The 26,678-nt window shown below is 37.0% G+C and overlaps 2 protein-coding genes across 3 annotated transcripts; both read left to right on the top strand.

Annotated features, from left to right (window-relative positions):
* The first annotated feature begins 937 nt into the window (after window positions 1-937).
* Window positions 938-7,328, top strand: u2af1 (U2 small nuclear RNA auxiliary factor 1). 2 transcript variants are annotated; one of them, XM_039683641.2, is made up of 8 exons: window positions 938-1,095; window positions 1,629-1,716; window positions 1,832-1,895; window positions 2,030-2,076; window positions 3,913-4,011; window positions 4,960-5,093; window positions 5,283-5,375; window positions 7,014-7,328. In XM_039683641.2, the coding sequence occupies exons 1-8, from the start codon at window positions 1,052-1,054 to the stop codon at window positions 7,159-7,161; spliced, it is 717 nt and encodes a 238-aa protein (XP_039539575.1). In that variant the 5' UTR covers window positions 938-1,051; the 3' UTR covers window positions 7,162-7,328. The 2 variants fall into 2 exon arrangements, with proteins under 2 accessions (XP_039539575.1, XP_039539574.1); XM_039683640.2 differs by having other exon boundaries at window positions 2,027-2,076.
* A 1,186-nt stretch (window positions 7,329-8,514) lies between these two features.
* Window positions 8,515-24,565, top strand: cbsb (cystathionine beta-synthase b). The gene is made up of 15 exons (XM_039683628.2): window positions 8,515-8,663; window positions 11,177-11,533; window positions 12,435-12,541; window positions 14,368-14,502; window positions 14,864-14,943; window positions 15,074-15,278; window positions 15,974-16,065; window positions 16,270-16,395; window positions 17,693-17,777; window positions 17,861-17,966; window positions 19,022-19,099; window positions 19,328-19,462; window positions 20,529-20,637; window positions 20,989-21,073; window positions 23,408-24,565. The coding sequence occupies exons 2-15, from the start codon at window positions 11,184-11,186 to the stop codon at window positions 23,542-23,544; spliced, it is 1,830 nt and encodes a 609-aa protein (XP_039539562.2). The 5' UTR covers window positions 8,515-8,663; window positions 11,177-11,183; the 3' UTR covers window positions 23,545-24,565.
* The last annotated feature ends 2,113 nt before the right edge of the window (window positions 24,566-26,678 follow it).

The raw sequence follows: 26,678 nt of genomic DNA, 5'->3' as shown, positions 1-26,678 counted from the left end.
AAATCATGGTTCAAATCAAACTTAAATGAAATCTTTTTTTTTTTTTTTTGCTTAATTCAATATTAACAATATAGCCTAATACAACAACATCTGTGTATGCCAGGATTGATACACACAATACACTACTAAACAGACATACAAGACGAACAATGACCATAAAATAAAAAAAATAAAATAAAACAAGACCAAATTACAAAAAAAAGGATGCTAATTAAACATATTTGGAAAGTACAAGATCAGTCTTAATAGCCTTTCTATTTTCAAGACCTCTAGTGGTGTGATATTGTTTTAGCTCTGCTAAAAGGTGTTCAAAACTTGGTTTGGACTCTGCCCATTTCTTCTTATGAATATGGAATTTTCCTAAGATTAAAAACAATTGGACAAGAAAAGAAAAATCCTTATCTGTTCCACCATCTTCAAAGTAAATAAACGCATCTTTTTTCCTCAATGTTAAAGTTTGTCCAGTTTTACGTCTTATATACAGTTTTCAACATCTCTAAAATATCTTTAAATAATTGCCACAAAAGGTAGCCTACAGGAATATTCAATATCAATTTTTAATCTCTCTAACGTTTTCTTTGCTGGGTACATTCTATGTACAATTTTATAAGACACCTCCTTTATTTTATTATTTAAAAGGAACGTGTCCCCAATTAACCACATTCTTTCCCATTTGATGTCTTCAAACTGAGAAGCCCAAAAGGATCGTGCTGCAAGAAGTGTTTTAGTGTGCATTAGATTACTAATATATTTGTTTGGACATTTTTTGGTAGTGATGTCAACGTCGCCAAGGAAAATTTCTTGTGTAGTCAAATTACTGCCACTTACACCAGTTGAGTTACTTAAATGAAATCACTTCACACTTCACCACAGGAGGTGGCGGCACGCACTTAAAAAGCTGCAATAAATCCACAGAAGAAGAAGAAACAGCGGCCCTGCAGTTCGTGTTTCTTTACGCTAGGTGGCAGTACTCTAGCTCTTTGTGTTCCGCTTTTCTGTTCTTGATGATCCAGTCGAAGAAAAAGCGCCCACCGCCTTTCTTTTTTTCAAAATGGCCGAATACTTGGCGTCGATTTTCGGTACAGAAAAAGACAAGTAAGTATATATTTTTCTTAAAATATTGTGTGTTTTATTATGCTTATTAATCATATGCATTTTTAAAAACCGGTGATTACGGGTAGAATATAAGAATATTTGCCTTTCCTATATCATGCCTCGTGTGGTTATCAACCGACCCGTTTGTCAACCTCGCCATTACATAATAATAATAATAATATTTAAAATAATAAGTGTTTTTTTCACATTACAGCTTTAGTTTAATGTGCCGAATAATCATTATATATCAAAATGCTTATTTTTGGGTTTTATTGCTTGTTTTATCTCGGCGTGGCTGCAGTGCGTCTCTCTTTCATTGTGTTGCTTGTGGATCAATCTTATTCATAGCAAAATCAAAACCTCTATATTTCTTTATGGTTTTTTAAGCTCCATTTGGCTTCTCGTTGTTATGTATTTTAATATCTTGGGAAGAAATGGTCATATGAACAGAAATCCAAACTAACCATCATGTGTGTGAATGAATCAGACCAAGTGTAACGTTATGTGTTTTGAACCTCTCTTGTTTTCAACAGGGTCAACTGCTCTTTCTACTTTAAAATTGGAGCATGTCGCCATGGAGACCGATGTTCTAGACTCCATAACAAACCCACTTTCAGCCAGGTACGCCATTTTTATTTTATGCTTTTTTACATCAGAGACCCTTTAATGTATTTCTGCAATAAACGATTCTTCTGGTAGATTTGCATTGGAATTCACATTTTGGGTTGTGTTTCAGACCATTGCTCTGTTGAACATATACCGGAACCCACAAAACACAGCTCAGTCTGCTGATGGCATAAGTAAGTTTTTAATAATATACATCTTGCATGATATTGTGGAGTGGCTTGAAGCGGGACAGAAATGAACAGCCTCCAAGAGTTACTGAAGCCATTTGTGTCTGTGGTTGTCGTTTTCTTCTCTTTTTCATCAGATGCTGTTAGCGATGTGGAGATGCAGGAACATTATGATGAGTTCTTTGAGGTAGGTGGTCTTTCTTTGAAAGTCATGTTGAAATAGTGTGGCGTGTAACTTCAGAACCCAGAAGTCTAGTTCGCTGCTGGTTCCTTTGGGGTTTTATAATGGAGTTTTTCCAATTTATGAGTAAAATAAAGCCTGTGGAGAATAGGTGTGATGTTACTTCAACTTTTCCATCTAGTTGCTTATCAAAAATGTATGTTTCCAAAAATGAACATAACTGCTTCAAAATTCACATTTACCACAGGGTTTGTTTTAACACAAAGCAAAAAAACCCCGTTGGAAAATCTTGAAGGAACCAGTGCTAAATTAGACTTCCTGGTTCTGACCTCATACCTGCACCACTCAAATTGGGTCGAATCGTGAAATTTGCGTCCATATCCAAAACCTATGGGAAACGCAGCCCTAGTCTGTTATTGTCCTGTTCTGGTAGCGTAATGTGGGCAGGCACGCCATCATTTTTAAAAGTCTTTGTTTACACTGAAATGCTAACCCGGGGTTTTAGCAGCGTTTTTTGCAGCGTTTTCGAAAGTCACGCCATAAGGGTTTTATGGAGACGGCAGGCGTAACCAAAGCAAAAGTTACTGTACGTTCACACCGCCATCGGCGAGAGCGTCAAAGTGGCCGGAAGTCATTCATTTTCATTGAGAGCCGGCGGCGAGCTTCGGCGAGAGCGGCGCGTTTCGGACGGCGAGAGCGGCGAGGAGAGTTGAAATCAGTTCAACTTTATGGTAATAAGAAATGACGTGGTTCGGCGGCAACCAATCGGAATGTAGAAGTGCTCTGTTTGAGAGAATCCCAGAGAACGTAGTCCTGTAAACTTTGGTTCCGGCCACATTAGTTGCCAAGCAAAATAGATGAGGTTGATAATTTGAATTTGATAAGAGGGCGCACAACACTATTTATAGGCAAGATTTTCGTGCTAGAACACTTTTTCAGCGGGAATGCAGTTAACACTTAAGCACTTAACCATGAACACAAAAGCCACACCACACATATGGCTTTTAATTTGTTTATTTCGTTAGCAAACATGTCACTATAATTTTAAAGTTATTTCCATCGAGCAATTTTCTGCAAAAATAACGACTGACATGCTTGTTTGCTTTGTGGCCCCTTTAAATACTTTAAAAAGATCACGCATTCGATCTACGTCAGAGCATCAGAGCGTCCACGAATCTTTCCACGGCGTCGTTGACAGAGCGGCAAGAGCGAATTTTGCCTCTCTCGCCGGCAGCGGTTTGAACGTACGGTTATGCGTTTTAAAACAAAAACGCACCTGTGTAAACTTAGTGGAATAGTTCTCAGTGGAATATTATTTAAATCTAGGCAGAGTCTCCAAAAACCGGGGACATACTTAACGACTGTGAGGCTGATTTTGAATGTAATTAGATACTTACAACAGAGACAGACAGTAAAGACTTTTACATTTCAATTTAACATTTATGCTGTTCTTTTGAACTTTCTCTTCATTAAAGAATCTTGTAATGTGTCATGGTTTCCGCAAAAAAATGTTTTTAAAATTGATGTCAATACATGTTTCTTGAGCAGCAAATCATAATATTAGATTTCTGAAGAATCACGTGACTCTGAAGACTGGAGTAATGATGCTGAATAATATGCAGATTTGCATTACAGGAATTAATTACTCTTCAAATGATATTAAAATAGGAAACTGTTATTTTAAATTATCCAAATCTTACCAATTTAAAACTTTTGTACTGTGTCTTATCACAACCATTCTTACTGAATAATAATAATACACACATGAATAATAAACACATTTGTTTCATCAGTTGTGTTTGTAAGCCATAAATCATTCTTTGTAAATTGTATAATGTACAGGAGGTCTTCACTGAAATGGAGGAGAAATATGGAGAGGTTGAGGAGATGAACGTGTGTGATAATTTAGGAGATCACCTGGTGGGAAATGTCTATGTGAAGGTGAGATAATTTACAGTACTGTTATGTCTATGAAATCAATGTAATGTCAACCACTGAAGTACGCATGCACTCATTTCAGACAATTTTAAAATGATAAAAGTATTCCAGTATTCTCATTCCTGTGACCGCACATTCTTTATTTTTTCCCCGCATTTTCCCCTGCTTTCCGTGTTTTTACTGTTATACGGTAGGGGGCGTTGTTATGCATCTTCTGAAAAAGTACTAAATCTCCTGATCAAAACCAATGCGAAGAAGATGCAGACACAGGCCATCTCATATGTATTCATGCATATGTAAAATAACACGATCAACAACATTAAAAGGCATACAAATCAAAATTGCCAAGTATTGTTACTGAATGAAATGTCGACCTAGGACAAGCTATATTACTTTGCAAGCATTACAGGTGTTGGACCCGGATCTATTCCATCTGTGTTTTGATCATCGTTCTGAATCCAATCCGGTTGTAGTCTTTGACAAACCTGATTTTTCTTAGCTTTTTGATAAATGTTTTTATGAAACTCAAACTAGGAACAAAAATGTTATGATTTCATGTATTTTGTTATAGCCAGCGTTACTTGCTACCTGGTACTTTGTTTTTGTGCAACTGTAAAAATAATGCCCAGCTGTCTTTATTTATTTAATTATTATTTTTTTTTTTTACTACTACTATTATTATCTTTTGTGCCAAGTGGTTATCGGAACTAGCCAACATTGTGGTTCCCAAGAACTAAATGTTCCAACAGAAATGCCAGAGCCTGAGCACACAGCGCTCCCATTTTCTGTCTTCATTAGTTTACCATCTATTTAACAGTCCTGTCAATTTATTTGAGGCCGTTAAAATATTTTATCATGGTTGAATGCATCTTAGGCTCTTTTTGCTTTACCTTGCACTCCTTATTGCAAAGAACCAACAAAAACACCTTTTTTTTGTGTGTGTGAATGTAGTTCCGCCGTGAGGAAGATGCAGAGAAAGCGGTGATTAACTTGAATAACCGCTGGTTTAATGGACAGCCCATCCATGCTGAGCTCTCGCCTGTCACCGATTTCAGAGAGGCCTGCTGTCGACAGTATGAAATGGGGTAAGTGACTAAAGCAGCAGAGTGCTGCACACATTCCATAATACAGGAACGCAAAGCAAGAGAGTAGTTTTGAAGAGTCCATTGTAACGCGTTTCATCATAGTGCCCCCGTATGTTAACAAAAATATCTCATACTTCACCTTTAAACTGTTTCACTGTGACTGACTGCAGTACTTGTGTCTTCCTGCAGAGAGTGCACTCGAGGTGGCTTCTGCAATTTCATGCACCTAAAGCCGATCTCAAGAGAACTCCGAAGAGAACTGTATGGCCGCAGAAGGAAGAGGTATGTCTGTTTTTCAAACTCAGAAGCATAAAGATTGTTTTGGCTCGTTTCCACTGAGGGGTACGGTACGGTACAGTACAGTACGGGTGGGGTTGGGTACACCATGATCAGGCTTGCGTTTTTCACCGCCAACAGTACCCTTACTTGATAGGCGTGGTGTGCTGGAAAGAAGCTTTTCAAAGATATGAAACTTCACGTAGCCTTCTGCCAAAACTATGGGCCAGGGAACGAATTGTAGATTCACGAGACCAAAGATCACCTGTTAGGTTTATACAAGACGAATTATATCTCATGTTTAACCACTACAGAGACATCCGAGTTAGCGGCAAACATCAGAACTAGCCAAGGAAAGGCTGTTCCAGGCGGGGGACACGAGCGCAAGCGTCTGGTGATCGCTTGGAATGGATCTCAGTCAAATTATCATAAATCTAGAAATAAACCACATATTTGAGCTTTAAAAATCTACTTTCTCGCCTGAAAAACACTTAAAACTACATTTCGTGACACAATAACAGTAGTATTATATTTCAACTGTATGCTTCTATGCAGACAGACTCTATTGCTTGTTGCACGCGCGAGTGACGATACTCTGTCCACCAATCACCGTTCTGCAGTGAGTCTAGCTCCACCTTTTTTCACACACTTTTGCGTCACCATTTGCACGCGGATTTCCCACACAAAACGCTCGTCTAAACGCAGAATAAAAAGTGATGACACAACGCCACTTTTGCATTTTCTCTTCCGACTCGTTTCCGTGTAAACATAGCCTAAACCACCCAGTTTTAGTTATTTTTCTGTAACTGATAGATTCCGGTAAAAAAAAAAAAAAAACACATTACGGGAGTGGGAGGGAATGGGAGTCATTCTTCCGGGATTAGGACGGGACAGGATTTTTTTTTTTTTGTGGCAGTGTTACAGGAGAGGTTTGAAAATCCACTCTTGTGTCACCCTCTACATTGCATGAGAAACCATCATTCTACTGAGTAAAATAGCCACTGGTGCTCAGGAGTACTTTGTAAAACCGCTGTCACTTAAGACAGTCTACCGCTGCATCAGGGATTTCAACTCAAATGTGCTAACCAAGTAGAAAGTTCAATGCAGAGATGTTGCCAAACTCATCTCAGATGAACCAAAACATAGTGAAAATATGTCCTGGGGTCAAATTAGTCCACGTTTCATGTGTGACTTGCAAATGTGTAATGATATCTTTCCTGGGAAGCAAGACAATGCCTCATTCAGCATCTGCTACAATAGAGTAGAAAAGGTTTTGTGGACAATACACCATAGGGTGTATGTGCTTTACTGGTGTTCCTGCAGTCCAGATCTGTCTCATACTGAAAATGTATGGCCCATCATGAAAGGGAGAATCAGACCATGACGACCAATGAGACTCTTGAGCAGCTGCATTGTATCCGTCGTGATTAAGCCTACATAGAGAGAATAAGAGAATAAACCATGACCATTCAAAAATATGACTGGGTTGCTTAATGCAAATGGGTGAAGTGTCTCTTTAAAAGTAACTTGCTGAATTATGTATTAATAAAAACAAAACGTGACCTTAAAGTTCTTTTCTGTATGGTAGTGTATAAATGAACAGGTTTTGGTCTCGTTAGTTAATTTATTTTCCCTCCTGCACAGGCATCGCTCCCGCTCACGTTCCCGTGAACGCCGTTCTCGTTCTAGGGAACGCAATAGAGGTGGAGGTGGAGGTGGAGGTGGTGGAGGTGGAGGAAGAGACAGAGAGAGACGGCGGTCAAGAGATCGAGAACGCTCTGGACGATTTTAAAATTTCTTTGTTTCTTGAAACCAACATTCAGTCCCCAAACCCTGCCCTGCTCTCTCCTGATGAAATGTGATTAATGTTGAATTTATTTCCTTCCCTGGTTTCTTTGTCCTCCCATCTTTTTTCAAAATTTGTTTGCTTTTCAATAAAAAAATACCTTAGTCATTTTACTTATTTTCAGGAGATATATTCTATTATATGCGATCATGTACTGTTGTTTCCACTTGTACTTTTGAAAGCAGTGGTTAGTGATTTCTTGATTTCTTAACCCAGTGATTTAATACCTTTTCATTTAGCAGAATTATTAAATTTGCTGTGTTCTCAAAAAGAGATTAATGCATGTTGTAAAAGCTATTTTAATTGCAAGAATGGGGGATATTCACATAACAGTATCAAGTCACAACAAATGGTTTTAATATTCAAATTAACTAACGTCAATGAAGTAGTAACATAGTCTTACTATTTAAGAGGTAAATCGGTTAATTTAATGATTTTTTTAAAAGTTGTTTTAGGCGTTAAGTGTCTTTTGGCTATGCACTATAGAATACTTGATTTTGATTAATTAACGTAATTGAGCGATCATGACGGCAAACTATTTAATGGTTCCAATGCAACTCTGTTCTATCACACAGTGTTCCCGTTTTTATAATGTATAATGTTTTTAGTAATCTTAAAATTAATCTTAAATGTTAATCTAAAGACTCGAGAATGTCTTGTGTTTCAATAGAAGAAGAAAAATGGCCTTGGAGCTCAGTATTAATTTTATGATGCGCATAAAACTGATGATTGGCTAAAAGCTCTCGGGTCCTCAATAACAGCAAGAAAATGAAAACCTCGCTCGCAAAAGCAACAAACCGGTCAAAGACAAAGAGCTGGATGAGGGACACCATAAAAATAATAGACTAGTTCATAGAACAAGCATTTAGAATGATACAGATTTTTGCATGTATCATTGTTGATTGTTTTAATGAGCTATTTTTCGATTAGGAAAAATTAATTTGGATTTTTAAGTAAACCTACAATACGATATTAACAATATTTGAATCTTGGAATATGTAACGTTACATCTTCTAAGATAGGCCTATCTACATTATCGTTTATTATTGCAAGGCAAGTAACGATACACGTTTTTTTCAGATTTGAAAACGATCAATTTTTAGTTTTATTTAGTATAGTATGGTTGCTCACAATTCTCCGATGTTAGTTTACTACTATGTTAGAAATAAATTGGTAAAGTGCTCTTGAGTAACAATCCACCCGCAAATGTTTGTTTTCTATGCACGTCGAGGGCACGGCTAAATATCGACGTTTCCATTGGTTAGGGGAAAGGAACAAACAGCAAATCAGCGCTCGACCCCAACAAGGTATGCTGGCACCTGATTGGACACCAGTTTGACTCTAACACATGTGAGCTGCTGGCAAGCCGACCTCTTTTCATATACGGATAGGTCATCTGTGTAATCGTACCTCACTGGTTTCCAAGTTCGCCTCTAACTGATTGTCAGGTGAGTAAAATTAACTGTTCGTATTTTGTCTTCAAGCCCTAAAGATAACACTTTTAATGATAAATAATGACCAAGACGCGATAAAAGCATCAATCTGCGACATTACTACACAATGGTGATGATTGTATCTGAACATATCCTAATCGCTTGCATTCCACACAAGTGTTTTCCAAACATAAATTATCAATTTATTTTCAATACTCAATCATATTACGCCTGTCGTAAGTGATGAGAATGCGGCGCGCGCATGATGAAATCGAGCCCCTGCGTCAGCATCAGCACAATGCAATAGCCACGCGATTGCGTCAGCATACTTTACCATGTTCGTTCATTAATGTGATACTCTTACATGTTTTACAACTCATACCTGCGGTGGACATCTCCAATTTATAAATCATTTGAGTCCTTTTTTATTGTCATTTATTATGTTTTCACTCTCATTTGAGCGGGATGATAAGCGATTGTTTTTAAAGCCACCAAACTCTCTTTGCTGTATATTAATAATAATATATGTATGGTACTCTAAATGTCAGCGGCTCTAGAAGAGTTTATAAATGTAAATGTATAAAAAAAAAAAAAAAAATTGTTCAGAGATTAGGATCTCAAATCACAGAGATTTCTTGAGACAGCATTTAACCAGCTGTTTTCTAATCAAATATTTGGTAATTTTTTTTTAAAGATGGCTGAGAACTTTTTTTCTTAGATATTGTTTCAGTGTTGTGACCAGGACTAAACAGGATTTAAGAGTGAAGTGAATCCCTCTGTGAGTTACAGACTAGCTGGCTTTGCATGATCATCTCAGCTGTCTAGAAAGCCACACCTCTTCTATGAAAGTTGGAAAGCAGAAGTTTCTTATTTCATTGTGTTTTGTCTACAGTAACTTCCTTTCAGAGTATGGATGACTCTTTTGTGATTATGTAACTAATTATGCTGTCAATTGAGAGAGATAACATGCACTTAGAAGTAAAAGCTAGTCAAAACATCCCTGATTTCAGTAACATTCGAAAGTGAAGTGCTTGGTTTTTATTTATTTATTTTTTTTCACCTTTGGAAATGCTTGTCCGTGAAGCAAACTTTGGGCTGAAAGGCTTTGTTGGTGTTGTGTATCATTGTACTGTTCATTGCATAAGAGTCCATTCCTGGCAAATGTACAAGCACTCAAGTATGCATATGAACAAGTACAGCTGTTCTGTTCTGAAGAGAAACCTAAACGCCTCCAGATCCTATTAGAACGGAAAGAAAATTCAGTAGCAGTTTTCCACAGGGATTAAATTGTCCATTTCCCCTGGATTCCATTGCATGCATCATCTCCTGTGTCGATCATTAGTTGTTTATTTTTATTTTTATTTATTTATTTTTTTTTTTTTGAATGAGGGATCAACTTTTGCTTATTCATACTCTGACCAGGAGGAAGTTGAGGCTGTAATAAGGGTGCTTGTTTTATCTTCATGTTTGATGATTGAGACCATAGAGACTTATAGGTCTAATCTAATAGATATTGTTATCAAGAAGTGAGTGTTTTTGTACACATTCTGAACGATAATGTTTTGTTTTCTTCCTGAGAAAGTGTTATCATACATTGAGATATGTCAATGAAGTAAAGCACTATAAATATTATCTTCTAGGAGGGTTATTGAGACTTTTAATGGAATTTGTACAGTGGTCTGGCTTCTTAAATGGCATGTTGTGATCTGTCAGTGTTGCATAAGCGCTTGAATGACGTGAACACTGTATTTAAACATAAGAGTGAAAACCAGAATGAACTTTTAGATCGATACGCCCACATTTATGATGGAAGGGTTGCGTAATGTTTCCTAATAATTTACAACCATTCTTTGGGTGATTGGATACTGTAAAACAGTATTAAGTAGGGGTGTAACTATACCCTCATGTCATGATTCAATACATATCACGATACTGAACTCACGATACGATATTATTGCGATACTCCAAGACATAAAAGGTTAACAAAAAATGTACTGTTGATTAAAATGCTAACTTTGATATTACATTGTGGGTTTAAATGAATAGGTTTGGACTTGCTGCTTGTAACCCAAGAACAATGGTGACACCAGAATAACATTATTCATGATTCTGAAGCTGAAAATACAGAATTATTGTAGACGAATATTCTTGCACTCTTTCACTGACTATATATATTTAAAATAATGTCAGCCTTTTACTAGTAACATAAGACATTTAACATTATCAAAGCCCACAAATATTCCCCCATTGCATTATTATACATTATAATCAAGATTGTGTGTGTGTGTGTGTGTGTGTGTGTGTGTGTGTGTGTGTGTGTGTGTGTGTGTGTGTGTGTGTGTGTGTGTATATATATATATATATATATAGTAGTTTAAACTTTAATGTAGGACTGGCACTAAAACTCTGCAAAATTGATTTTTTTTCTCACATGGTATTGTATTGCGATATATTGTGGCATGATATATTGTTACACCCCTAATATTAAGGAAAGCTTGGTGACTGACACTTAAAATGCTTCCTCTCAGGTAAGCCATGCCATCAGTACCATCTAGTTCAGAGTCAGTTGGGACTGGTCCCATCTGCCCACATGCTGCCAAGGTCCTCTCAAATGCTGCAAATGGAGAATCTGGCATCAACATGGATGCCAAGCTGAAAGTCGATTCCGTCTTGAATGGAAATGCTGGACAAAAGTTAAATGTGAACGGCACAGCCCATGTGAATGAAACAAACAGTCACCATGTGAAGAGTATTAATGGAGAGCTCATGGAGAATGGATCGGAGATCACCATGGAGAGGAAATGGATTCGACCAGATTTGCCCAGCAGATGCACTTGGAAACTTGGTGACCCAAACACCGATTCACCCCACAACCACTTCCAACGGTAAGAATACAGCACCTTCAAGCTGTTACATGCTTTCTTAAGAATTCATATTTGTCGGTAAATCTATTTTAAAGGGATGGTTTACTCAAGATGGAAAATTATGTCATTTACTCACCCTCAAGTTCTGTACAAACCTCTTTTTTTCTGCTGTACAAGAGGGAAGATATTTTTTAAGAATTTCAGTGTTTGTTTGTTTTTTCATACTATGGAAGTTAATGGGGACCAGTAACCGTTCGGTCTCAAACTTTCTTCAGAATATCTTCCTTTGTGTTCAGCAGAACAATAACAGTTATACTGGTTTGGAACAACAGGAGGGTGAGTAAATTATGACTATTTTCTTTTTTTGGGTGAACTAACCCTTTAAGAGAGTGGGTTAGATGTTGGGGCATAGGGTTGTTTTAACATGAAGCAGGATGAAAAATCAAACTATCCAGGGACTTGACTCACCTACACAGTAAAATTGCCTTCTACCGCTGATAATTAATATTTGTTGCATGTATGTGTAAACATTGAGGTTCTAAATTATATAAAAATAAATAAACTATACTGGACTATAACCTCTTTCCAACAAAGGGGACCTTTTGAAAATGAAAAAAGTCAATATTATTGTTATAATTTTTCAGTTAATATTAAAAATCTGCTTTCTTCTTTCTTTCTACACATGAATTACCATTCAAGTTACTCCTTTTTAACAACAGTGCTTTTTCAGGAAGAATGACTCATCTTCAATTGTAACAGTGAATGACCACACATTTACCACACACACAAACCAATGTCACAATCTGCAGAGTCACAGTGATTCAGTCAGTTCCGTTGTGCTTATGTTATGATTGACATTCACCTTAATGTGTGTTTGTGGTTGTGCATGTGTAACCGCTTGACGTGCTCCCTTTTCTCACAGGACTGAGACACCCAGGATCCTCCCTAACATCTTAAGCAAGATTGGAGAGACCCCACTGGTCCGAATGAACAAGATTCCCAATGCTTTTGGCCTCAAGTGTGAGATTTGTGAGTATCTGTAAAATATGTGTGCAGAGGATGTGTCTTCCAACTAGTTTTTCTTCTTTTTCTGCTGTGTCTTATGAGGACACGAAAGATCACATGATCATTTAAGGACAGCCTGTAAAGTGCATGTATCGGCACGTGTTGGTAAGTAAGGGGTTGAGTTCTGGAGTGAGGAATGCAGGTGTTGGGTTTCGCTCTTCTGAGCTGATTGAGGACGTGAAGAAGCGAACGTTCCTAGACTTACTGTACTGAGTCACAGTTCATTCAAGCATTTTGAGTGCATGAACCTATTTACTTAAATCACATGCATTTAGTTAAAGGAGTACTTCCCGTCAGAGTAAACATTTCCTGATAATTTACTCAAACCCCATGTCATCCAAGATGTTCACGTCTTTCTTCAGTCGAAAAGAAATTTGGGTTTTTGAGGAAGCTATTCCAGGATTTTTCTACATATAGTGGAATAGTTTCAATGCAGCTTCAAAGGGCTCTACACGATTCCAGCTGAAGAATAAGGGTCTTATCCAGCGAAATGATCGGCCATTTTAAAAATAAAAATAAAAGAATCAATACTTTTTAACCACAAATGCTCATAGTTCACTAGCACTGGAAAATCCTGGAATGTTTTCCTCAACCTTAATTTCTTTTTAACTGAAGAAAGAAAGACATGAACATCTTGGATGACGTAAATGTTAATTCTGAAGTGAACTACTCATTTAACAACATCTATTTTTAGAAATAAGCTGCATCCCAATATGCATACTTCCCTACTACATGGTAGGTGAGAAACCGTATGTAAATGGTATGTCTGAATTCACAATTTATGAAATGGTTGGCAAAAAGTGACCAAATACTACTGCTGAGATTCTTAAGTACGCATCCAATAGACACTTTACTATCCAATGAGGCCATGGGAAAGAAGTTGTGAATGGCAGCAAAGCAATGCAACTCACACCGTAGGTCACATAACAGTGACAACATGACAGATGTAATACATACATTCATACTGTATAGAATGTGTTTTTTTTTTTTATTTGCTGGAAAGTACAATTATCATCCTCAGATAAAATCAAAGACCTTCAAAATACCACTTAGTAGTTCATTCCTGCAGAGAGGAATGCATTGTGTGTTGCAGCTGATGCATACCTCACATGGCCAGGTTGTTGCATTGTATATTTTGTTTTGGTTTGAAACAAAAATTTAATTTGAAACTTAAAATTCTTTGACAAAACCAGGCTCACAAAATGGCAGCAGTCGTTCTTTTCTTTTGTGAAAGGTTAGTGAGTTTAGTCGCTTGGGTCAAAAGTGTTGCAGGGGGGGTAGTTAAGCCCCTCTTTGGTTTAACGAACATTGTTTGAAAGTGTTATTGTGTGAAAGTCAAAGCCTTTTGATCCTAAATGTTTTAATGAGCTTTATAATGGGGATTCATTATGTCTAGCGATTTCATGTGAACAAGATTACCCTTTTGCCTGTTGAGGCGACAGGCCTTGGCAATACAGACGTAGAATTAGCTGACTAATTGCATCTGAGTTGCTGCATTTTTCACATATTTGCATGTGTGACTGTGTGAGGAGGGGAGGTTCAGTGATCGCTTTCCATCGAATGTGTATAAGTGCACAGTGTATTTTCTGTATAAATATTTCACACAGGTACTTACATAAAACAAAAGTTATTTGTGTGGCTCTCAACTTTTTTGACTGCAAGACCCCACTGTCCACTGTTTGTTTGAATTTATAATCTAAGTGACACATTGATTATTTGGAATTGACAACATAAATGGAAAAGATGGTTTCCGAAGTTGTGAATGGGTTTTTTTCCCCTCTATCGTCTAGTGGCTAAATGCGAGTTCTTCAATGCCGGTGGAAGCGTGAAGGACCGAATCAGTCTGCGAATGGTAGAGGATGCTGAGCAAGATGGCATCCTTAAACCTGGAGACACTATCATTGAACCCACGTCAGGAAACACAGGTCTGTGTTTGTTAATTGTTTTTAACGGTTGAGAAACCGCCTCTGTTCCATTCAGTTTATACCAGACACTGGAATGCTGGAGGACCAGTTAAACACGTCATGTTCCAACTAGTATGTCACCAAAGACAACGAATTATTGTACAAGTAGAGTCTGCTAAGAGTTATTTAACATTTCTAAGATTATTGATCTTGAATAGTGATGGAGACTGATGGATAAGAAAAAAAATCTAATGTTTTTCTATGCTCTCACTATTTCTTATATCCCTCATTGTTCTAGTTTGTACTTTACTGGACCATGTTTGAAATGTGGTATTGCTAGCACTTGAAGCTAGTTGGAATGAGTAAATGTTTTGTTTTTCAGGTATTGGACTTGCCCTGGCAGCAGCAGTCAAAGGTTATCGCTGCATCATTGTTATGCCTGAAAAGATGAGCATGGAAAAGGTGAGATTATGAAAATAAATATGGTGTGGGCGTGAATTCACTTGATTTCTTAAGACTTCTGTTTCTATTAGTAATGCGTGTGAATGTGAGTTTGGATAGTCATGTGTTTTGTGTCCTTGCATGGTCTCAGGTGGACGTGCTCCGTGCTCTGGGTGCAGAGATTGTTCGTACCCCTACCTCTGCCCGTTTTGACTCTCCTGAGTCTCATGTGGGTGTGGCTTGGCGTTTGAAGAATGAGATCCCTAATGCTCACATTCTGGACCAGTACCGTAATCCCAGCAACCCCCTGGCCCACTATGACACCACTGCAGAGGAGATTCTGCTCCAGTGCGATGGTAATTGCAGAATTTGTGTAGAAGCAACATTGTGTCTTTTTCTAAATTAATCATTAACCTCTCGCTTCAGGCAATTGGGTTATGTTTACGAAAAAGCTTATAATTGACCATTGGTTCTCAACCAGGGAACCATGGCCCAAACTTCCAGGAAGTCCAAATACATCTTAAAATATTTAAATTTAGTACGCCTGGGTTGTGACAAATACACAGAATTCTCCATTTGATTTTGATTCTCAAGCTTTCAATTTGATGTTGGTTAGTTTGAATATAAATCAGATACAGTGTTGAGGAAATTAATGCTGTAAACTATACTGGAAGTCCGTTGGTACTACACTATAATATTGAAGGTCAAAAAATGTAATGATTTGTTCACAAACACTTAAATTACACCTAAGGAACGTTCATAATAAAAAGGTGATAATACTAACTTTACAAATAGATAATTCTTTTTTTTTTGCTCTGAATAGATATTCATGGGATTTAAGAATTATTGGTTCTTCAAAATGAGAATTGATTAAAATTGAGATTTTTTTTTTTATTTTTTTAACCCAGTTATATTAATCATGTTGTTGACATCAGATAATATGGCCCAGGTAACAGGGCCTTAAAATATTGACAAAAAGGTTAAAGAAAAAGTCAAGAATCACTGCATTTGACTAATGTTGAAGCCATTTATTTGTGTTTGCTCCCTGTAGGAAAAATAGACATGCTGGTGGCTGGAGCTGGCACTGGTGGCACCATCACTGGTATCGCCCGCAAGCTGAAGGAGAAATGCCCTGATATCAAGGTGAAACAGATCGGTTCATGTATTTTGATACAGCTGTCAATGAACATGGTTTACTATTTCTTAAAGTATTTTTTTTTTAAATAAGCTTTTTTTCACATAATAGTTATTACTCAAAGAAATTCTAAATAAGCATTTCTTTGGAGAAACACTTTTTTCCACTTGCATTTTTACACTGCCTATAATGTGTTTTTCTTTTCTCCTCAGATAGTTGGAGTGGATCCTGAGGGCTCCATCCTTGCTGAGCCTGAGGAGCTGAATAACACTGATAAGACTCAGTATGAGGTGGAGGGCATCGGATATGACTTCATCCCCACTGTTCTGGACAGATCTGTAAGTGTGTATTTCAGAGTATGTTTTGATGTAGTTGATAGTTGTACTTGATATTTATTGAGGGCAAATGACCCACCTTAAATTGTATCTCCTAAAATTGTCATGCCTTTGCAGTGGTTGAGAAAGGAAAGGATGCACAGTTATTTAAATATTTTTTTTCTGATATTCAAATCTTGAAGTACATGGATATATTGTTTTAAGCCACAGTAGAGGCAATAGTAACTAAGGATGTGTTCACACTTGAAGTTTGGTTCTTTTGGTCTGGAACAAAAAAATAAAATAATGCATTTTGTCCTGCTTTGCTTGGCATTCTCACTATTATTATTAACACAGAACCTAGCGAGGGGAAAAAAGACCCCAGCTTTTATGACATGAAATTTGCTATGGAAAGCAATTCTATTTGTTGAGCTAAATGCACTGTTTAATGTGCATGCATATGGTGCTATTTTAACTAGCTAAGAACTCATGAATTGGTTGTGTGTAAAGGAATTAAAATGGCTCTAGGAATTCCTCTGTTGCACACACAAACAAGATCTGCTGCACGAAATCGTGTACTGGAACTGAACTGTAATGAATAACATTGCAAAATGGCAAGAAGCAGGTATGATTGAACATTCTGGGGTTTTTTTTAGGGATCTTGTGACATCACATCCTGTTTTTGGTTCGTTTAGATGTCTTTGATCTGAGGTCATATTTCAGTACAACGGCAAGAGAGTTTGTTTTGAAGGAAAACGAACTTTGGTCTCGGTGTATTGCACCAAGGTCTAGATGGCAGCATTCACAATTTTTCAAATGAACTGCACTAACAGAGCATTCACACCAGACATCGTTTTAAGCCATAGAGAGAATGTTGTAGAAACGTTGGGAAACCTTCTGTTGACTTTCATTAGTGTTTGCCAGTTTTTATTTGCGGTCTGCACCATTTTGGATCATGATACGATATATTTTATCAATTTCCCAAATGAAAATAGCAAATAATATATGTTTTGATGTAGGGCTTGGCGGTATGCCTATGTATATCGTTACCATGATATTAATTGTCTGTCGTTAGAGATTTTGTATTGTGTATACAATTAAGATTTTGTACATAAGATATATACATAAGATTTTGTATATATATATATATATATATATATATATATATATATATATATATATATATAATAAAAAATTTTGTCTAGCATAATTTAAGTGTGATATACAAAATAGTGTTTGGTGATATGACCAAATTCTTATTTCACGATAACGATATATTTCACGGTAGTTATTTTATCTCATTTTTTTAACTCGTTTTCAGGTGGTGGATAGTTGGTACAAGTCCAATGATGAGGAGTCCTTTGCCATGTCTCGTATGCTAATCAGAGAGGAGGGTCTTCTGTGCGGTATGTGACTCCTAATGCATCTCTCACATTTAATGTGTGTGAATTTGTGTATCTAAATCTGTTCTCTATCACTCTTTATAAAGGCGGCAGTTCAGGCACAGCCATGTCTGCAGCAGTGCATGTGGCCAAAGAGCTGAAGGAAGGCCAGCGTTGTGTGGTGATCCTTCCTGACTCCATCCGCAACTACATGTAGGTTTCGCTGTTCCCAGCATTCTAGTGTGCTTAGCTGTGATGTGAATGTGTGTTTTGTGTTGCCTGGGTGATTAAGCAACAACAATACTATTGTGATGTTTTAGACTTAAACCTGGACAGCCGATATGTTTAGAATTATATGCCAGTTGAGAATCTGCTTTAAAGCTGTAGCTTCCCAAATACAAGCTTGTATGTAGTCTTGTCTACTGAATTATAGTCTATGCTTATCTTAAGATGGTGGCTAAATGAGTCAGTTAGCTGCACAAACCGTATCAATGTAGTTTATACTTTTAGAGGAAATATCTTTTACCAATGTATATCTATTCAAAACAAAACCAACAAGGATTTTAGCATGATGTTTAATGGATAAATTTACACTACATTCAACTAATGAAACTGGAGAACACACACCCTTATATACATTGTGATAAACAGCAGCATTTTTATAAATGTATGCATGCACGTGCCGCACACACATTTAATTTACATAAAGCATCTAAAATGACCAATTTACTAAAACATACTTCTTTTTTGAGTAACAAATAGTGATTTCAGGAAAAAATAACTAGATTTATTTAGTTAAATACTGCCCATGCTACTGCATGCTTGTACACATACTGCATTTGAGGAACAATACATAGTATGCATATTTTCCCACTGTGTTGGATACTGTTTCCTGAGGTTGCACTATTGATCTAAATAAAACAAATATCACGATACAGCTTAGTGCGATTATCAAATCACATGGGCTGTGATTTAATTAAATATGTACGCAGGGTGTTTCAGCTGTGTTCATTTGCATGTTAAATAGTGTCTCAGAGCAACTGTTTACAGTTAATACTGCTCTACATGAACTCCTCTCTGCATCTGATATGACTTTGAGTCACTTATAACATGCATTTGATGCAGTGCACCCAGCATTCCACAGAACTGAAAAGCCACTTGGTAATGTAAACAAAGTTCAGCAGCGTGGGTCATGTGACGACAGCTGTATTTTGCTTTAGGCTATATAGTACACTCTTGGCTTGGCCTAAATGCTTTCTCCACCTTAGGTCTAAATTTCTTAGTGACAAGTGGATGTGTGAAAAGGGCTTCCTGAGTGAGGAGGATCTTGTTGTCAAGAAGCAATGGTGAGTGTACACACACGTACGCATGTTGCCTTTGGAAGCACCCTTGTTATTTATACACTATCCTCTACAAATATAGTCTCTCTGCGTCTGTTATTACACTAGGCTGCATTACTTCTACAGTTAAGCTTCTATATGTGGAGGCATGTTCACTCTCCCTGATAACTGTGTATGCGTGTCATCTTACCGTGAGCTTTTAGTGTCTTTCTCCCTGCCCTCATCTCTCGGTAGGTGGTGGAATCTGACTCTACAGGAGCTCCGACTCTCCGCCCCCCTGACTGTGCTGCCTTCAGTGTCCATCAAGAAGACCATTCAGATCCTGAAAGAGAAGGCCTTTGACCAAGCACCCGTGGTGGATGAGGCCGGGTAGGTCATTCATTCAGAACCAGTTGTGTTGTTAACCAGTTAACCTATTATGTACTGCATTAATAAAGATATCTGAAACTATGAGGTGAAATCCATCAAAAACCTTGTTTTAAAAAAAGTTCTTATTATATAGCCTATAATTACTCAAAAAACAAAATGGTATAATTATTTTCAAATACAAATCCTACATTTATAAAAAAAAACAAAAAAAACAGCAAACATAAGTTTACAAGTGGTTGATTGATAAAAAATAAATTAAGAACTCTTAAACTTTTTATTTTAGGTACACTTGGATACATTAAAACAGGACCTGACTTCATATTTCAAATGCATGCAATGAATAGACAGGATTTTGATGCTAAAAACTGGACAAGTCAGAAGTCGCATGCCTTCATCAAACAGGATCAGTTTGTTTTATGACCTTAAGATGAAACAAAAATAAAATCTCACAGCATTAGCTGCAACATGGAGGCTGCAAACCCATGAACATTGTAGGAAAAGTAATACTGGCTTTTGGGTGATAAATAAATATGGGGAAAAAATCGATTTGTGGCCTTTGACAATCGATTTTGAGTGGACCAAGTTTTAAAAAACGATTCATTGAAGAAAAAAAAAATGTTGCCCCAATATTATTAATACTTTATTATTTATATACAAATATTTTTTCTAAAATTATTACAGATTAATTCAGATATTACAAACTTTCATAATAGAATCAATGTCAATATGATTTTTGTTCAATATTATTATTATTTAGTTATTTTGAATAGGTTCATACATTCTGATATCCTGGACATTTGTGTACCCAAGCACTGCTCATTTGACGTCTCCTTGATTTATATCATCGTCTCATTAGAGGCTCCAAGTGTTTCGGACAACGGAGACACCCGAAATGTACAGTGCTGATGTCTTCCAGGACCAAGATTGAGACTTAATAGATCTGGACTAAAACGTGACTGGGGTGTCATGTTATTGGCCCAAAAATAACAAAATGATCTAACAGATGGAGGAAGAAATAAGTGGAGGAAGGTGTGGCTCAATCTGGTTTCTGGTTTTCTCCCTGTAGGCAGATTCTGGGCATGGTCACGTTGGGGAACATGCTCTCGTCGGTTCTGGCTGGGAAGGTTAAGCCATCTGATCCCATAAGCAAAGTTCTCTACAAACAGTTTAAACAGGTGGGCACACACACAAACACAAACACACACACCCCTTTCTGTCATTCTGTACTTGCAGCAGAAGGTTCAAGAAAAAGTATTCACACAATTTGTTCAAATAAACCTTGAAACGTCGGAAATCCTTATAAGTGCATGTTATTGTGATCATGTTTTTTTATTTCCCCTCTGGCTCTAAATGAGGGTAACTTGGATCTAATTATACGTTAGTGTATAATGAAGACTTTTCAGGTTTTTGAGCCTTGGATGAAGGAAATAATAGAGTAAATCTCAGTACACCGAGTGGTATTTAATGACCTGTACTGGCAGAGGTAATGTGATCTCTCAATAGTCAACTTGTCTGTCATGCTGTAGGTGCGCCTAACTGATAACCTGGGCAAACTCTCACGTATCCTGGAGACGGACCATTTTGCCCTTGTTGTGCACGAACAGATTCAGTGTAAGTCAAGTTCTTTAACTTTTTGTTCCACTTTTCCCTAACCAATCTCCATTTTCTTATTTTTAGATATTCAATTTAGATATTTAATATTCCCGAACATTACACGTGTGTGAGGTTCTGGTAAACCCTACGAAGAAATATCCCCACAAAGATGACAATATCTGAAATCCTTGTCCTTGTGGGGACATTTTCCATGAGGAAAACTGCTCATGAATCATAAATCACTTTTTGAAAATGTAAAATTGCAAAAAGTTTTTCTATGATGTTTAGGATTAGGGGATGGAATATGCAGTTTGTACCATATAAAAATAATTGTCTATGAAAAGTCACCCCAAAACACGCCAACCCATGAAAATTTAACAACACTAATAATAAATATAGCTGCAAGCAGCAATTATCAGGGCCAAGCGCAAAGACGACCAGACATGCCAACATGGCTAGGAATGTCAGACCAACTGCAACAATGAGAAATTAAAGACATTTAAAGATGATTTCAGGCAAAAATGGCTGAAAAATCATATATACAGCAACTAAAAGTATGTTTTAATGGATTATCAAGAGACGTACGGAGTTTTGTAATGGTACACCAAATGCATTCATAAAGTGTTGCATTTAATATCATGATATTATATTGTAATTGATGGCAAATGTCCTTGTTATGTTCTATTATAGCGCCACCAAGTCGTGCAGTTCCACCGTTTTTGTATGTGTTCTCAGACTGAGCCCATACATGTGTGTCTCAAATTTGAATGTAAAACATTGTCAAAGTGTCGTAGTCTAGCATCTACATCACATGTCGAATTAACAGGTATTTTACAAAAAGTCTTTCCATACAAAACACAGCACTAAGCAGGAATAAAGGTCTTATTCATAGAGCTTAATGCAATACAGCACCAATTTGTGATACAGGACACGTGTTTTCCTGAACTTCGGATCACTGCGCCACTCTATTTGCTCTTTGTGGTAAAGTGACATTACACCTGCTGTCGCATATACTTAGCCAAGTGCTAGAAGGACACCACTGTGAACTTTCCATTTTCGAGCTAAGGTTAACAAACATTACATAAGAATAAAGGGCAGGACTGTTTTTATAACTTTCACAACAGCATTATTGTAAATGGAAATAATAATGTTATTGTAGCATCACTGACATAATTGTGGTAGTACTTTACAATAAGTGTCGGGGAAAGTTATTTTTAAAAGTAATGAATTAATATTACTCCCTGAAAAAGTAACGAATTGAGTTACTTTTGCGTTACTTTTTCTCACCTAGGCCGGGCCTTTTACACAGTGAAATTAATAAGCCTCAGGCTGAAGAAAATGCAAATTCACATCTGTAAACTAAAGTAGAGGCTGCAGCTTAAACATGCCTTTCAGCTGTGCTGCAGTTCTGGATTGAAAAAAAAAATGTGGTTTATCTAAAGTCGTGTTTGCTTACTTGCAGCATGGTTGAATTGGATCATCAAAGGTCATCAGCAAAGACATTGGTTAAAAAAGTGAGAGAAAATACAAAGTATATTTGTGTAATTTGATCAGATTTAATTATTGCAGGTTTGCATAATATTGAGTTTTCATTTCACTGTTTTTATTCAATTTGAGGAATACTGAAGTTGTTTTTGTTCAAATGAAATGAGTAAATGCATGCTCACATTTAGTCTAGAACTACAACAACCCTCATGTTCACACAGTGCACATAACGCCTCTGCACTTACTCCCTATTTCTCTCGACAGAGTTTGCTCTCTGATATTTTGTTGTAAATTTAAAAGCAATGCGTTACTTGGAAAAAACAAAAATGTATGTCAGAAATCGTGTTACTTGTAAATGAGTGAACCCCAACACTGGTTACCAAAATTATTGTTAAATTAGAAATTAGTTGACTACAGTAATTAACCTGAACAATACTTGTACAGCATTCATTAACCTTAGTTAATGTTAATTTCAACATTTACATTAAAATCAAAATTTGTGTTCATTAAAACAGTTAATGCACTGTAAGTGAAAACTAACCTTACTTAATTTTAGTTAATAAAAATGGCTCATCTGGCCGGTTGTTATCTTTGAATAAACCCCGATAGGGTGATGCGGAGCCGGAAAAGGGGGTTATTCTGAGGTAATATAATATCTCAGATATTCTCAGTTATTCTGTTTGTTCTATCCATTTATTTATATATTCAGTTAGTATTTTTTCTTTTTCATTTCAAGTAAAGATAATGTTTTTTTTAATGGTTTGAATTAATGATAATAACCCAGGTTATATAGTGCAGTAAATTTAGGCTTTGATGTCATTGCAGTGGATAGTGTCCACAGTCTGAATTACAGTTCCTGTCTTACAGACATGAGTAATGGATCCCCCAAGATGAGGCAGATGGTGTTTGGGGTAGTGACAGCTATTGACCTGCTGAACTACGTGGCCACACGTGAGAGGAGGGAACGCTCTCTGTCCGAGTGCTCTATGTCTGAAGAGCAGTGAATGATCTTGAGTGTGGGAACGCAATGGTGATGCGCTGTTGTGTTTCTGTCTCGCTCCTTTTTTAAAAAAAAATCTTTTATTTCTCGGTTTTGACAAGCTCAGTTTTATTTTTTTTATTATTATTTTTTTTTTTTTTACAAGTAAGAGCCAGTCAATATATTTGTACTTGTCATGTACTTGGTTTACTTGATTTTGCTCTTAATTGGTCTCGCTTTTTTTTTGTTTGTTTTTTTTTTTTTTTTTTGTTTTTTTGTTTAGATGCTTTGTTAACCAGTCAACATAATGAAGTTATCTCACAGGTCATTTATCCACCCTTTGCAAATCTGATTTTATAGAGGTGTATATATTCAAATTAATGTACTTTCATTCCTTCAAAAAACTGCATGCAGTTAAGTATTTTTGGGTTTAGTTGAAGTGTTAGATTCAGGTGCTCTCTTGTCTGATCTACAGCTACGTTGCCACCTAGTGACTGAAATAGTTTACAACAATCATGGAGACTTCTATCTTCATCAATCATGCTCTGCTTCTTGGCACAATGATCTCTGCAGTGTGTGGGGAGTTTTGCAGGCATGATTAATAATATTTGACAAGGCAAATAAGTGTGTTTGGTAAACCGAACTGCACCCAGACAGGGCTACTTGGTATTTTTCTTGTATTGAAACAAGATGCGATAAAGAATGTAAATAAATAATGGTGGTTCGGACTTGCTGAAAACACACCACTTTGTGTTTAGCCATTTTGATAATTATTTTCATTTTTCTTTGTTCTTATTGTCTGTTGTCTTGTAAATCAAAGCTGTAATTTCTGGAGATTGAATAAGATTGTTTGTTTGTATGAGTCGATGCGAAGTGTATGTGCATTGGGTTGATCTCGTGTATGGTTTTTGTGCATGCTGCTGGAGGTCTCTGGATCAGAATGTCTTTACTCTCCTGCTATGATGTTCTGTTATTTGATTAAGCTTTTACTTGAATCTTATTGCTGTAGCAAATGCTGGTTACAAATAAAGGCTTTATTTCTGGAAGCAATTGTGGTTGTGTGAATACTGTAAAGATCTCATACTGCTGTCAGGTCAGGGATTCGAACATAAAGTGTGTTGCTGGAAACCCTACGTTCTAAACCAATGCTCTAGGACAGTGTGGACCCATTTGGCAGATAATCACAAGAGGCAAACACCCAAAGTTTAAAGGGGGAAAAAAAAGAGTCTGTACTTGGTATTCTTCTTGAACAAACACAAAGGATCCAGCATCAGTGCTGGGTTGCGCAAGGTACAAATCCACACTCGATGATGCAGGCAAAACAGTCCAATAACATACAACAATATTTACCCGAGAAGCTGTTCAGAAAGGTCTGTGCGGAAGCCTTTCAGGGTAGACCAAATGGGAAAACACAAAAGCATACTAAGATGTGGAAGGTCTTGTGCTCTGTCTTCCTCTGCTGGACAGGCCGTGCTGTGACAGCTATTCCTCAGGCAGGATCATTTTATTAGCAAAATATCCCAACATTCTTTGTTGCACAGTACACAGTTGTTGTGTTTTGGCACAGCAGATGCAAGTTACTTCTGTTATCTTTGGAGGAATGTATGTAATATGAAGATTCTACAAAGGAACACTATGAAAGTAAATAGCAGGCGCAACAATGCTGATATAACCATATAGGCTATATGTTATGGGTACAATGTGGGTCACATGACTAAGCATGCCTCATCGGTTTTGATTATCTCAGTTTTTACAGTCCACACTATTACATGAAATGAAAATGACATTTTCAAATGCATCCGTTTGGGAAAGTGTTTTGAAAAAGCTCCTTCTTTGTGGACAAAAAATGTTGTCTCTGTGTGGACCGAAGGCAAAACCATGAGAAAAAGAAAACTTATTTGTGTGGACAAGGCCTTACCCAAATTATAATAACCCCATAATAACTGCTGTCACTTTATTTACTTATTAACCAGGTTACTGTTTCGTGATATCTGTAAAAAGTTTCTTTCTTCTGCTGAGCACAAAGGAAGATATTAAAACTCAATATTTGCAGTATTTTGAATTCAGAACAAAAAAAAAAAAAAAAACTAGCTGTTTGAACATGTCTATAAAATTCAGCCATAAAAAACTTTCAGTTTCAAATGTTCAATATACACAATAATGTATAATATAAGTTCAGAAGTATTTAAACTACCACCTAAAATTAAACTTTGTTCGATTTACACTTGCAAATAATTCAAATTTACAAATTCAAATCATTTGGTCATATTAATAGCTCCATAGTTGTTTGGAACCATTGACTTCAATAGTATTTTTTTTTTTTCTACTATGGAAGTCAATGGTGCCAAAGTTCCAATCATTCTACAAAATATCTTCCTTTGTGTTCAGCAGAAGAAAGAAACTCATACAGGTTTGCAACAACTTGAGGCTGAGTAAATGATGACAGAATGTTTGTTTTTGGGTGGAGTAGCAGCCTATCCCTTTAATAATTGTAACTGAACTGAACTGAACTGAACAATTTTTAAAGTGAACCTGCAGTGAACCCATCATCTGGAGCTCTAAAGAAATTCCGAACAGCTCCTTTAAACACACTTTTTCTTGTTTCCTTTAGAACTTTTGACAGACCTGTCAGTTTCAGTGTTGAGATGAGAAGTTGATGGAGCACATTATCCTGTCAGCCTGTGGAGAAGAACAAGTTTGTCCATCTGCCCCTAATATGCGTATGTACACAAACACGCAGGTCAAATACGCAATATACCTATCTTTATTGACAGAGAAACACAGATTTATCCACATTTTCCTGCTGGGAAAGTCGTTGTTAAGTGAATGCTGAGGTACACTCAGCCCCCTGCAGAGAGCGTTGCCGAAAAGGCTAGCCAGGGCGCTACATAATACGAGGCATTGAGAGGAGCCATTTACTCTGAAATGCAGGAGAAGGTGGTGATTGTGCTTGAAAATCGTAATTGCTGGGAGGGTTGATGGTTGGATAGACATGACGTAAGGAAAAACAATTTGAGTCTTTTGCGTCATTCCTCTGTATGCCATAATAAATCATGGAAATGACATCCCATTAGCCTTGCTCCAGGCTTCCGCCCTCCCTTGCATCCTCTCAGCCTTCAGCTGCTTCTTCACATGGCGAGGTATGAAACGTCACCGTGC

Source organism: Pimephales promelas, chromosome 7, assembly GCF_988280905.1.
Source record: "Pimephales promelas chromosome 7, fPimPro1.hap1.1, whole genome shotgun sequence".
NCBI classification, from domain to species: Eukaryota; Metazoa; Chordata; class Actinopteri; order Cypriniformes; family Leuciscidae; genus Pimephales; species Pimephales promelas.
This window is presented reverse-complemented; position numbering and strand designations above follow the sequence as displayed.

Excerpts from the sequence above, each read along its gene's own strand:
- u2af1 (XM_039683640.2), top strand. The coding sequence starts at position 1,052 with ATGGCCGAATACTTGGCGTCGATTTTCGGTACAGAAAAAGACAA. Across the intron at positions 1,096-1,628 it reads TTCGGTACAGAAAAAGACAA|GGTCAACTGCTCTTTCTACT; the intron begins GTAAGTATATAT and ends TGTTTTCAACAG. Across the intron at positions 5,094-5,282 it reads TGTCGACAGTATGAAATGGG|AGAGTGCACTCGAGGTGGCT; the intron begins GTAAGTGACTAA and ends GTCTTCCTGCAG.
- cbsb (XM_039683628.2), top strand. The coding sequence starts at position 11,184 with ATGCCATCAGTACCATCTAGTTCAGAGTCAGTTGGGACTGGTCCCATC. Across the intron at positions 15,279-15,973 it reads GATTCTGCTCCAGTGCGATG|GAAAAATAGACATGCTGGTG; the intron begins GTAATTGCAGAA and ends TGCTCCCTGTAG. Across the intron at positions 17,778-17,860 it reads AGAGGAGGGTCTTCTGTGCG|GCGGCAGTTCAGGCACAGCC; the intron begins GTATGTGACTCC and ends CTCTTTATAAAG.